The sequence below is a fragment of the Triticum urartu genome, chromosome 2A (genome assembly GCF_056163025.1).
Source record: "Triticum urartu cultivar PI428250 chromosome 2A, HENAU_Tu73, whole genome shotgun sequence".
Taxonomy (NCBI): domain Eukaryota; kingdom Viridiplantae; phylum Streptophyta; class Magnoliopsida; order Poales; family Poaceae; genus Triticum; species Triticum urartu.
Window position 1 is genome coordinate 16,065,236 of NC_141874.1, and position 13,282 is coordinate 16,078,517.

The following is a 13,282-nucleotide window of genomic DNA, read 5'->3' on the forward strand; positions in this document are numbered from 1 at the left end:
TTAGTTTTATTGCCTAATGATCAGTGCAAAAAAATTGAGCAAAATTTGACAAACCTATTGAAATTTATGTTCGGGAGTGATTACATCAAACTAGACGAGCACACGCACACGCGCAGGCGCGCGCGCGCACACACGCACACACACTTACTTTAGCCAAGGACATGTAGCGTGCTTTTTATTTTTCTCTTTATTTCTCTTTGATTTTTCCAGTCTTACAATAGCTAGCTCTACCGTGTATACATACACGCAAAAAACAACGTACACACTCCGTTTTTTTCTTCTAAAACAGTAGTATTACAAAACCTCGGTATTCTAGCGCGTGGACGTTGAATACTTCAGTATCTAAAAACCGCAGTTTCTCGTGGCTTTGGCAAAACCACTGAGGCATTTGCCAAATCGTTGTTTCTCAGTTTTCTTCAATTGTCACATGTTGTTAGGTTGCATGGATAACGCTGAAGATATCGAGTTGAACCGAACTCAGCTACACGATCTGACCATTTTGTGCTCATGGCTGATGTATGCATGCAGCGCTGTGTAGAGAAATTGACAAGATCAACGACAGAGTAGGCGTACAAGGGCGCGTACCTTCCTTCCCCTGTGCTGAGCTTGAATTGTTTATTCATAGCTCCAGAGAAATGAAGTATAATCACACTGGTTGACGGCCGGAAAGATGGAGTTGAGAGACCGACGAGAGCAATCGTTTCTCGGTTTTTAAAAAAGGGGTTTGGACCTCTTTTTCTAATACCGTGAAAAAACCATGGTTTTGAAGATACTACGGTTTTGCAAACTGGAGTATTTCTTGGCGCCAAACGCATCAAAGTATTTTAAACCGTGGTTTCTAAAAATACCATGGTATTTTTCTAAAACTTCAAAAATACTGTGGTGCCAAACGCAGCCTAAGATTTGTCTGAAATCAAACTTTATAAACTTTGAACATGTTTACAGAAAAAATATCAACATTCACAAAACCAAATCAATATTATTAAAACCATTATGAAATTAATTTTTGTATTATATAACTTTAGTATTGTAGATGTTGGTATTTTTTTAATAAATAATTGGTCAAAATTTACGAGATTGGACTTAAGACAAATCTTATATTATGTGGAGTAAAAAGTAACAGAGGGAGTAGCTACAACCAATAGTAATCGGAGACGGCAAGACCAAAGTAGTAAGCTATTACTCCCTCCATTCCTTTATGTAAGGTGTATTATTTTTGGTACGGTGACCGAGACACATAACTATAGATAATTTAGGACAAAATTACCCTTGTCTAATTCATTAATTAGCGAGGAAGAGATATTTTTCTTTTTTTTCTCTACAAGGAGAGATACATGCAATCGACAGAGAGATGCTTTTTTTTCTACAGGGCCAGAAACATAATTAAGAGGAATTAGAAGAAATACACCTTACATTGTGTAATTTTATCCAAAAATAAATACACCTTATATAAAGGAACATTGGGAGTACTATTCAATTTAGACTACTAATCCTATATGATACAGGTTGACTCAGATTAGTGGTACTAATCAGTATGAAAGCCAAAGACGCTTGTAAACTTACCAACTAATTTAACGTTTATATTATGGTGACCGTTCACTGGGAGAGCATGACATTTCAAACGTTTTTTCTAACAATTTAATTATATCGAGGGCGATAAGGTCGGGCTGCCCGAAATATTTCAGCTTCTCCTGCACCAACATGTAAAAAAAAAATCTAAGAGCTTACATAAAGAGTAAGTTCCATTAACTGCCGTGTTGATGCTTCCTTTTTTCGAGTTTTGTTGCATCATCATCTCTGAAACAAAATTGAGAAATTTTTGGCAAACATGTATCGTGCACACACACGGAAACGTTAGCCAAGAACATGTATTGTGCCTTTATTTTCTCTTCATTTCTCTTTAACTTTTCACGGTCTTACAGTAGCTAGCCCTACCATGTATATATGCCCACAAAAACCAACGTACTCTCTCGCTTTCTTTTACTAGGCATATAAGGTTTGTGTGAAGTCAAACATCATTAAGTTTGATCATGTTTATAGAAAAAATATCAACATTCACAATATCAAATCAATATTATTAGATGCATTATGAAATTAGTTTTTATCTTTTCAGAAACATAGGGACAGCTCATGATTTCCCTGTGGGGTCGCGCATTGGTGGGTGCTGTCAAAGCGGTATGGGTGCTCGGGTGATGGGCAGCTGGATATCCACTCACACTTCTCTGTGTAAGCAACTCAGCATGCATCGCGTGTATCTATGCCATCGTAGTCTTAGCTACTAGTCCCTCTATAAACTAATATAAGAGCGTTTAGATTACTACTTTTAATAATCTAAACACTCTTATATTAGTTTATGGAGGGAATACTAGTAGTGCATACTGCTGGTCTGCCATAAACTGGATGGTGGATTAGCAGTGCCAGGGTCCCAGCTCTCCGTTCTTATCTAGTGCAACCCCCTATAATCCGGCACGCCCGCATCACCTACATTCGCGTCCTGCATTTACAACCACCGTTTACCGCTCAGGTCGGAGATCGTAGAATGATCATGGCGTATGAGCTGGCCACCAAGGCTCTTGTTGTTAGCCTTGTGCTCGGCGCCGTCATCGCCGGCAGCATCACGCCGATCAAGGCCATCGTGTGGCAGGTGCCGGCGGTCTACGTGTTCGGCAACTCCACGCTGGACGTCGGCAACAACAACTATTTACCGGGGAACGTTCCCCGTGCTAACATGCCCTACCACGGCATCGACATGCCGGGCTCCGGCAAACCGACCGGGAGGTTCAGCAACGGCTACAACACCGCCGATTTCGTTGGTATGTACATCGTCCATACTAATATACTATACCACTTCACAACGACATATTCTGAGCTAGTCCATGTGATTTGGCTGTATATATATATACGACACGCCACAGCGATGAGCGTGGGTTTCAACTTTCAAGAGTAGCCCTCCGCCGTATCTGTCGCTGGAGTCGAGTCCCTGCCGTCTTGTGCTCACCGCTCTCACCGCCGGTGTGAACTATGCGTCCTCAGGAGCCGGCATCCTAGACACTGGCGGAGGAGCCCAGTGGGCAAGGTGTGGCAGCCGCCACACCTTGATTTGGCACCAACTTTATATATATATATATATATATATATATATATATATATATATATATATATATATATATAAGTATATACTTTTCTTTTTAGAAATGCAAACATATACTACTCGTTAGTTTTAGACCACGCTAGATTGATTCATCCAAACAAAGCTAGATGAAGCACATAAGTTAGATCGAAAGCACACAAACTGGCAGCTTGATCGATGTGTTGCCCAGCACATGCCCATCTCACTACGTAGACGTACGCGAACCAGCTCGCTTCCACTGCACATACCCATTTCACTACGTAGACGTATGCAAAATAACTATCTTTTGCATCTCTAAGGCCAAAAATACCTCCCCAACAGATAGTGTAAATGCAAATAAATAATAATAATAATAATAATAATAATAATAATAATAATAATAATAATACATTTCCGTCTTCCGAAGATGCAAACTACAACACCTCACGGTGCAAATTTGCTTCTACACCTCTAGGAGATGTAAAAGGAACGGCAATGCGTCAACCGCCCAACCGTCTTCATTGCATTTCCGCCAGCCCGCCCACCGGTGATTTTTGCCCTGAAATGCGTCGCCGTCGCCTGTCGGCCCATCCCCGACCCCACCGCCGGCAGCAGCGTCGTAGCCGTGGCCGACCCGCCGATTTGAGTCTGCTACGCTGATGACTGCCCACCTCCGCCGCCGGCGATTTGTGCCCGAAAACGCCGCCGCTGCCGCCTGTCCATCCATCCCGAACTCCATCGCGACCCCACGACCTATCCCCACCACTGAAATGCGTCTTCTCTAGACATCATTAAAAGATTATGTGCAGTGCAGTTTGAATTGGCTATTATGTTTTTGCATCAAAATTTTTTTTGAGGGGGCATCAATTTTGTCTAGTTGACAGTTTGCCACACCTTAATTTTTTTTTCGTCCTCCGCCTCTGATCCTAGACTCCACCGTATGTCTACTTAGTGCATCTTACCGAATACACACAATACCAAAAGCATGGATGGTACAAATATACTATATCATACTTAGTACGTACGTGTGGTGAGTTAGCTATATTCATGCATGCACGAAGAACGCGGGCGGCAACATCCCGTTGTCAAGGCAGGTACGCTACTTTGACGCCACCCGGTCCAAGATGGTGGCCAGCAATGGCTCCGAAGCGGTGAGCGCCCTGCCCTTAACCGGCCAACATGTCAGGCGATGGGGAGCATCCCATGGGAGAGGAGGGGGAGCAGTTGACGAGATGGGATGGAGACCAGGCAGAAGACCGGAGCCGCTTTAACTTGGAGCAGCGGAGCTATTACAACGGTATAGCATGGTGGCTGGCACCAATGAAGACCTGGCCAGCGAACTAAGTCGGGAGGGGATGGGAGGAGCTCGACGGGTCAGGAGGAGGGCCGAACCCTAGCTACTGAGGACTTGGGGGGGGGGGGGGGGGGGGGTTCTCACGATTTAATAGGCTATTCAATTCGTCCATCCTACGAGTAGCGATTAACTTATCAATTAACTGATTAATCGGATGAATTCTTAAACAGTGGTTTATAGTATTTGGAAGTTTAGCTTCATATAAATAATTAACATATATGTCATCAACATATACAGAAGAACATCTAATAAGAAAGAAATTCTCCACCTTTAGAACCACATTGTCGATTTATTCGGAGTAGCATTTGCATATAGTCCTTGTTGGCCCAAGAAGTAACTTATCAGATTTATTCTTTTACACTAAAAGAGAACAGGCAAGTGGAAGCTTTTAGGGCCATGCTGCACCACATTATCGCTACTCAAGAAAGTCACGCGTCCTAGCTAAAGCTTGAACATGGGTGGCCTTCTCACTTTAGTAGCCTGCTCGAAAGCATATGCCATCTCGATCAGCCTCGGCTCGTATCCCTGCAGCCCGCCAAAGCATATGCCAAAAGGGACACCCTTCTCGTTGTACCCAGCCGGCACAATGATGCCGGGGTGGCCGCCAATGGCGAGATGGTTGGAAGCATAGTGCTCGGGTGCAACGATCGCGTCAAGTTGGTGCTCCTTCATCAGCTTCTCCAGCCCATTCGCGGAGAGCTCCTTCAGCAGCCGGATCCGAGCTCTCTCAACATGACCAATGCCGTTTGTATTTTGGGCTAAGATAAGGTTTTGTTGCCCGAAATCTTTTAGCCTCTCCTGTACAAAATGTAAATAAAATATCTAAGAAAGTATATACATAATAAATGTCATTAGCTACCATCTCCTTGTTAGAGTTTTATTGCCTGATGTTCTCTGCAACATGATTGTACACTGTTTGAATCTATAACAAGGCCGAAGAGATGAAAGCTAGAATGAGTTTTTTTTTCCAGTATGCTTGCCTCTATAGGATGCGCTTTGTTGAAGGCTATGATGTCTGCAAGAGAATGGACTGGAGAGTAGGACAAGTCCGCCAAGTACTCGTTTATGCTCAACTTGAACTCCGTCAGCATGGCAGTCCACTCATAGGAAACAATATCTTGACTGTCGATGCCGATGTCAAGGTTCTCGATCACCACGGCTCCGTGTTTCCTACAACAAAATTAATAACCGATCCAATGTTTCATGTACGTATAATTTACACACTGCTAGTCAGGGAGATTTGAAGTATGATAATAACCTCATTCTGCCAAGGTGCTGTTCGTAGACCCTCATCTGCTTCTCTCCAAGTCCTTGAAATAATACATTGGGGACACCGATCCTCTTCCCTCTCAGCCCATCCTTCTTCAGGAACTGCAGATATCCGCCGTGAGGTATGTACTTGGATGCTGCTCGAGTGGCCGCGGCATCGAGCTTGTCGTAGCCGACGATGGCATCCAGCACATGGACTGCATCCGACACTGTCCGACACATCGGTCTGCAACATTGCAAACAGCATGCTGAACTTTTCAAATTTCCAACTATTTTTTCAAAATCTAGAAATGCCCGGTCAGATTCAAATTAGATCTAAACAAAATTGAAGTTAAGTAAACTTAATTGAAATTTTATACTAAGTGAGTAAAGTCAAAGATTTTTACATGCTGCCTAAATTTCAAAGCTCGGTGATGGGGACAAAACTAAGAAATATGAGAAGTATACCCAACGCTGTCTTGTCTAGGGGTGATGGGGACGACGCCGGCGCGGCTGGTGAGCCCGACGGTGGGCTTGATGCCGACCACAGAGTTGAACGACGACGGGCATAGTATGGAGCCGTCGGTCTCGGTGCCGAGCGTCACGGCCGCCATGTTCGCTGCCGCGGCCACGCCCGACCCGGAGCTCGACCCGCATGGGTCGGACGACAACACGTACGGGTTGCGCGTCTGGCCGCCGCGCGCGCTCCACCCGTTCTTGACATTGCGGAAGTTGGCCCACTCGGAGAGGCTGGCCTTACCGAGCACCACGGCGCCAGCGCGCCGCAGCCTAGCCGCCACGCCGGCGTCGCGCTTGACCATGCAGCCGAGGAGCGCCAGCGAGCCGGCCGTGGTGTTGAGAGCGTCGCGGGTGGCGATGTTGTCCTTGAGCAGGACGGGGACACCGTGCAACGCGCCGGTGGCCACGCCGCGACGGCGCTGGGCATCGGCACGTGCGGCCTGCCGGAGTGCATCTGGGTTGACCTCGATGACGGCGTGCAGCAGCGGGTTCAGGCGGCGGATCTGGTCCAGGTAGAACCGGACGAGCGCGGCCGAGGTGAGGCTGCCGTTGCGGAAGCCGAGCTGGATGGCGTCCACGGTGGCCTCATGGAACTCGAAGCTGTGCGCGACGCCGGCGGTGGCGAGCAGAGCTAGGACGGCGGCGACAGCCTGCAGCCGCAGCCAAGCCATGCTTGCTTAGCTGAGCCCTGGACTAGACAGTGTCGGTGTGCTGGTTGTTTTAAGTTAGTAAAGTATGACCAGCTGCACATGCTCCACGAGTACTATGTCGGATCCACTCAGTTTTTGTCTGTTTGGCACTTTCCATATGATGTACTATCATCGTATGAAAAGATGCTCCATGAGCGGCGGCCGGCGGGAATCCTATGAAAATTGGGGCCGCCAGCTGCGCGTGCTCCACGAGTCTGTTGGATCCACTCACTTCTTTTTGTCTTTTTAGCACTTCTCATATGCTGCTTCATCGTTTGAAAAGATTCTCCATAGCGCTGGAATCCTATGAAAATTCAGGCTGGTAGTATCACTTGGTTTGGGCTTTTGGCGTGCTCTTCCTCTTCTTGGGCTTTTGATGAAGGCGGTGCACATATCTCGCTTATAAAAAACAACCGCCAGAAGGCACCACCGGCTGATGTGGCCAAAATACATGTTGATGCAGGGCTGTTGCGACCGGCCAGAGGAGGTGCTGCAGCGGCCATGTGCAGGAGGGATGACCACGGCGCCTTCCTTGAGAGATCTGCATTAGTTGTACAAGGCGTCCTAGATCCAGCAGCACTTGAGGCTATCGTGTGCAGGGAAGCATTCTCCTTGGCAGAAGACCTGAACATTCAGCGGATGGTGAATGCATCGGACTCCAAGCAAGCGGATGGTGATACAAACACAGGTAACCAAGGAAGATATGGCACGGTGATCAAGGAAATTCGGCAGAGACCTTCTCATTTTATATGTAGTTTTACCTATGAGAGTCATGAGTCGAACGTTGAGGCACATAGTCTAGCGAAAATTGCTCATTCCTTGGCCCATAACGCCATGTGTGGCTAGGCCATTCTCATGATCCAAGATTATCCGGCAAACCGTGGCTTTCGATCGTTAATAAATCTTGGATTACCCCTAAAGACATATCTTGCTTATAGCGAGAGTACCTAACCAAAAGGTACCCCTTATACCTAAATAAAAGGTAGCCTTTTTCTACTTTTTTCGGCTTTTTGGTTTATGTCTGGTTTCTCATAGGTTGAAGAGAAAAAAAATCGTAAACATATTTTTTTCTCACGAAAAATAATTTATACTTCCGCAAGAAGCATATATTTGCTTCTTGTGAAGGTATAGATTTATTTTCTTGAGAAGCAAAACTATGCTTCTCAGAAAGGGGAAAAAAAGTCATGATTCTTTTTCGCGATTTCTTTTTGTCTCCACAAAAAACACAACTTTGCTTCTCGTGGACGCACAAATTTAGTTCCACGAGAAGTTGTGCTTCTCCAAAAGCGGAAAAAAAATTCATGAATCATTTTTTTTGCCTAACCTGAGAAACATAAATGGACTTCTCATGGAGGCACCGATTTTCTTCCGCACTATGCTTTTTGCGAAGGAAAAAAACACAAAAAAATGATGTTTTATTTTCTCGCGGAGGCACAAATTTGCTTCCTTGAAGGCACAGATTTGCTTCTGCGAAGCACATCTATGATTCTTTGGAAATGAAAAAATCGTGAGTATTTTTGTGCATATTTTTGTGCTTCCACAAGAAGCATAGATTTGCATCTCACGAATACGCGGATCCGTGCTTCTTGAAAGGGAAAAAATGGAGAAGAAAAGCGTGCCTCTGGCTCCGGTTTTTCATGAAAAAGAAAGTTCATTAAAACCTATTAACATGGGATATAATTTCGAAGATCTCGAAGTGAAAAATCCAACGGTTAAAACCATTCATAATTTGAACACATGGTTTAAGAGAGAAAAGGTTTTAAAAACGAATCTACAAATAATGGGAAAACTCCCATGTTGCAGTGCGCCATTTGTAAGCGCTAGAGAAGATGGGAGTGACCTTTGCAAGGGGTACCCCTTAACTACTGATTCCGGAGTACCTACCGTCTCGTTTGACACCTTCTTCTGCATATTACAGTACTGGGTCGGCCCTTTTCCGTGTGCTCCTTCGCTGGCAAATTGTCTCTCGTTATGTTTACTTCGCTAGTTCGATTCTTTTTTTCGGGTTTTCTCTGTTTTTCTCTGGGGGGTCTTCTTAGTTTCTTTATTGGTTTTCTTTGTTTTTTTTCATTTTTTACTTTTAAATCCTTTTTTAAGACATATCCTATTTTTATTTCTACATTTCTCTGATTTATTTACATTTCTTTGTCTATTTTATCATTTTTCCTTTTTTAAGACATATCCTATTTTTATTTCTACATTTTTGGAAATTCATGTCCATATTTTTCATACATGTTGTACATTTTTTATACATCAGAAACATGTTTTATATACATGTTTAAACTTTTCCGGCGATGCGCATTCATTGGAAGGAGACATTCCCGTCGACGACGAGGTTCCTACGGTAACTTTGTAAATTTCAAGATGATATGCCGGCTCAGTCTTTCGGAGGTGCTCATAGGGGTAGGGTGTGCGTGTATGTGTTCATAGGGATGAGTGTATGCGTGTGCATATGAGCGCTTGTGTCTGTACTGATGTTCAAAAAAAATACATGATTAGCAGTTTTTCATATATATGTTTTGATGTATACTTTTTGCCATACACACAGTACATTTCTTGTATACATCAAGAACATTTTTCTATGCATGTTTATCATTTTTTAAGTGGGTGATCAAAATTTATCAATTCTTTATGTAAAGTTATTTATATAGTAGATATATTTAGAACATTTAGAAATATAGGAAAAATAAAAAACAAAGCAAAATGAAAAAAAACACAGAAAAGGCATTGAAGGCCTCTCTATCCCGCTGGTCCGGCCCATTTTTGCAGCTGTTGACGCGAGGCTGCGCTTTGCCTCACATGAAGCGAGAGGAAGTGTTGCTAAAAAAAAGAGGCGAGAGGAAGTCACGCCCATGCACCCAACCTTAATGTGTATGAACTACTAGTTTGAGAAAAATGATTACATCATAGGCGTGCATAAATGTCGCGACACAAAAATAAATAAGTTCCAACACCACCTTTCCGCATTGCCAGTTCTATTGCAAGAACGTAGGCGGCTTCCTGACCATGGTGACCTGCTCGAAGGCATATGCCATCTCGATCAGCCTTGGCTCGTACCATCTTAACCCGCCAAAGCAGAGACCAAACGGCACCCCCTGCTTGCCATACCCGGCCGGCACGGTGATGGCCGGCATACCGTCAATGGCGAGCACCGAAGATGCTGCATTGTTAGGTGTCACGATGGCGTCTAGCTCATGCTCCCTCATCAACTTCTTCAATCCGTTGGCGGACAACTTGTTTAACTGACTAATGGCCTCTCGCTCTGAGGCACCGATGCCGGTCGTGTTCTCAGCCACCAGAAATACAGGTTGACCAATTTCCTTCATCTTTTCCTACAATGCATGCAATTCTCACAATTTAAATTGACTTGTTTTCCAAAAGGCTAAAAAATGTAACTACTATGAAAATATGTATCACAATGAGAAACAAATACATGAAAAATAATAATTAACTCTAAATCAAGCTGACCTCAACAGGATGTGCATTGTTGAAAGCTATGATCTCTGCAAGCGACCGAACTGGGGAATATAATAAGCTTGACAGATAGGAGTTGAGGCTTAACTTGAACTCTGCTGGTAATGCAATCAGTTGGCCATTGTTCACAAAATCCAGTAGGACACTTAAATTTTGTATGTCAAGGTTCTCAATCACGATTGCTCCTTGTTTCCTTCAAACCAAAAAAATATACAGGTTGATGGGATATGACCAATGTTTTAAATAGCGGGCTATGGCATTTAGCGGCGACACTTAAAAACAACTATAGCTGGGCTATAGCGGAGCTATAGCGGTAAATTATACATGAAATCATTTAGTGGCAACACCCTCAAACAGCTATAGCGGGGCTATAGTCGGCTATTTAAAACTATGGATATGACACCATAGATGGAAAATGTTTTCACCCCCCCCCCCCCCCACACACACACACACGCGCGCGCACACACGAACTTAGCCATATAAGTTGGGGCATTGTGCCTCTCACGATTAAGAAGCCAACCTATTTCGCTTGTATGATGAAAATAAAATTAATGAAATTAGCTAGTTAGTACTCCTTCTGTAAACAAAAGTAGTGATCTAACACGTCTTATATTTGTATACAGAGGGAGTATCCCATCCATATTGAGTCAGAAGGCTCATTTACCAAGCCATAAATTACAACTGTATAAGTTTGACTGAATTTGTATAGATAACTAAAATTACCACCTGCGATTTTGTGAAAGTATACTTCATAATAGATCTAGTTATATGGATTTCATATTGTGAATATTGATATTTTTCTCGATAAAATCAAACAAACTTAAAAAGGTGTGACTTAAGACAATTCAAACGAGCCTTGTAAACCCAGACAGAGGAAGTACCTCATTGTGTTGAGATGTTGCTCATAGACTATCTGTTGCATAGTCCCATTTGGAAAGTTGAAGAAGCCATTAGGAACGCCGAGCCTCTTCCCTCTAAGGCCATCTTTTTTCAAGAACTGCATGTATCCACCACGAGGGATGTACTTGGAAGCTGCCATCGTGGCAGTAGAGTCAAGGGCGTCATAGCCAGCAATGGCGTCCAGCACGTGGACCGCATCAGCCACAGTGCGGCAAATCGGCCTGTTGTTGATAAAATGTCAATTCCATTTGTTTAACATGACATAAATTTCCTTGACAAATCAATGCAAACAACGGCATGTGTTGTAAAAATGAAGCAAAATAATGTTATATCTACAACAATAAAAATCAGAAGAAACAAATCATATAACGGCAGTATGTCAATAAAAAACAATATGAACTTCATCAAAAAGAAAATGTTAGTGTTAAAATTTTAGATTTTACCTGTGAATACATACCAACATATACATTAATATTATGTTGCTTTAATATGATCGGTAAGAATAAAATGTAAATGCGGGATAATCAAAATAAAGAGACATGACAATGATTATACAAAAAAAAGCAACTATTTATATTATGGGCTTTATGGGCAATGAGAAATCACAAGGTCCGCACAGAGATAAAATAAGAAATCACGAGGTTTCAATACAGGCCACGTGAATATTTCAACTCAATTAGTATTGTTGAGATATCGTAATCACTTACCCGACAGTATCTTGGCGTGGTGTGATGGGGATAACCCCAGCCCGGCTGGTCAACCCCACCGTCGGCTTGATCCCCACCACCGAGTTCAACGACGCCGGGCAGAGTATCGAGCCGTCTGTCTCCGTTCCCAGCGTCACGGCCGCCATGCTCGCCGCCGCCGCGATCGCCGACCCCGTGCTCGACCCACACGGCGTCGCCGACAGCACATAGGGGTTCTACACGGAAGCGAGAGAAGATCATTCAGTCATCATAACAAAGGATCAATTAACTGAAACTACAAGGACTTGAGAAGTTACCCTGCCCTTGCCCCCGCGGGCGCTCCAGCCGCCGCCGGAGAAGCTGCGGAAGTTGGCCCACTCGTCCATGTTAGCCTTCCCGAGCACCACGGCGCCCGCGCGCCGCAGCCGGCGCACCACGCCGGCGTCCCGCCGCACCACGGACCCGAGCAGCGCGAACGACCCGGCCGTGGTGTTGAGCGCGTCGCGCGTGGCGATGTTGTCCTTGAGCAGGACGGGCACGCCGTGCAGCACGCCGCTGGCCCGACGGCGGCGGCCGGAGCAGCGCTCGGCGTCGGCGCGCGCAGCCTGCCGGAGCGCGTCCGGGTTGACCTCGATGACGGCGTGCAGCAGCGGGTTGAGGCTGCTGATCAGGTCTAGGTAGAACCGGACGAGGTCCACCGAGGTGAGGCTGCCGTTGTTGAAGCCGAGCTGGATGCTGTCTACGGTCGCCTCCTCGATCCGGAAGCCATGAGCACCGGCGAGCGCGAGCACGAGCACAAGGGCGGCGATGACGACCGCGACGAGCGGCCGAGGCATCCTGGAGGACAAAGAAATGTGAAGTCAATGTGCCGGCTGAAGTGTGCTCAGCTCAGCTGAAGCTAGCTGCTCACTCAACTAATTTTCTGCACGTCCTTCGATTTCTCCTTTCCCTCACTTTGTACCGTGCGATGGACTCCAATTGGCAAATCATATACTATACAATTAGGCAAGCAAGCACACAGGCCGTTGGTGGAAAATACAAAGGCAGCTGGTCAACACAAGTTTCCTTCGAAGAATGTCACGGGCGATCGTACAACCGGGATGGTGGTCCAATAAAAATAGGTGTTTACACATTACTAGCAAAAGTGCCCATGCGTTATAATGGGGACATGAATAAACAAATATGCTTCAAACGGCAGATCTACAAAGCTTTGCATTGCTAAAATCAATGGCGGTAGCTGTGGATCGATGGGCGGTTGCTTGAAGAGAAACTTTGGCATCAAGGGTTATTTGGTGGTTCGCTC

At 44.9% G+C, this 13,282-nt stretch overlaps 2 protein-coding genes across 2 annotated transcripts; both read right to left on the reverse strand.

Annotated features, from left to right (window-relative positions):
- Nucleotides 1-4,659: 4,659 nt before the first annotated feature.
- On the reverse strand, nucleotides 4,660-6,951 carry LOC147982935 (putative amidase At4g34880). Its single transcript, XM_087542742.1, has 4 exons — nucleotides 6,180-6,951; nucleotides 5,722-5,958; nucleotides 5,444-5,633; nucleotides 4,660-5,261 (listed from the first exon to the last, which is right to left on the reverse strand). Exons 1-4 carry the CDS (start codon nucleotides 6,899-6,901, stop codon nucleotides 4,905-4,907), a joined length of 1,506 nt encoding a protein of 501 aa, XP_087398868.1. The 5' UTR covers nucleotides 6,902-6,951; the 3' UTR covers nucleotides 4,660-4,904.
- Nucleotides 6,952-9,740: 2,789 nt separating this feature from the next.
- LOC147982936 (putative amidase At4g34880) lies at nucleotides 9,741-12,934 on the reverse strand. The gene is made up of 5 exons (XM_087542744.1): nucleotides 12,297-12,934; nucleotides 12,001-12,215; nucleotides 11,275-11,514; nucleotides 10,388-10,586; nucleotides 9,741-10,251 (listed from the first exon to the last, which is right to left on the reverse strand). Exons 1-5 carry the CDS (start codon nucleotides 12,813-12,815, stop codon nucleotides 9,895-9,897), a joined length of 1,530 nt encoding a protein of 509 aa, XP_087398870.1. The 5' UTR covers nucleotides 12,816-12,934; the 3' UTR covers nucleotides 9,741-9,894.
- Nucleotides 12,935-13,282: the final 348 nt, after the last annotated feature.

What these genes read in the sequence shown, in the direction of transcription:
- LOC147982935 (XM_087542742.1), bottom strand. Translation starts at nt 6,901, where the DNA reads ATGGCTTGGCTGCGGCTGCAGGCTGTCGCCGCCGTCCTAGCTCTGCTC. An exon ending in CAGCACCTTGGCAGAATGAG is followed by an intron (nt 5,634 to 5,721) that starts GTTATTATCATA and finishes ATTTTGTTGTAG; the next exon opens with GAAACACGGAGCCGTGGTGA. An exon ending in ACAAAGCGCATCCTATAGAG is followed by an intron (nt 5,262 to 5,443) that starts GCAAGCATACTG and finishes CATTTTGTACAG; the next exon opens with GAGAGGCTAAAAGATTTCGG.
- LOC147982936 (XM_087542744.1), bottom strand. Translation starts at nt 12,815, where the DNA reads ATGCCTCGGCCGCTCGTCGCGGTCGTCATCGCCGCCCTTGTGCTCGTG. An exon ending in CCCGCGGGGGCAAGGGCAGG is followed by an intron (nt 12,216 to 12,296) that starts GTAACTTCTCAA and finishes GCTTCCGTGTAG; the next exon opens with AACCCCTATGTGCTGTCGGC. An exon ending in CAACATCTCAACACAATGAG is followed by an intron (nt 10,587 to 11,274) that starts GTACTTCCTCTG and finishes TTTGGTTTGAAG; the next exon opens with GAAACAAGGAGCAATCGTGA.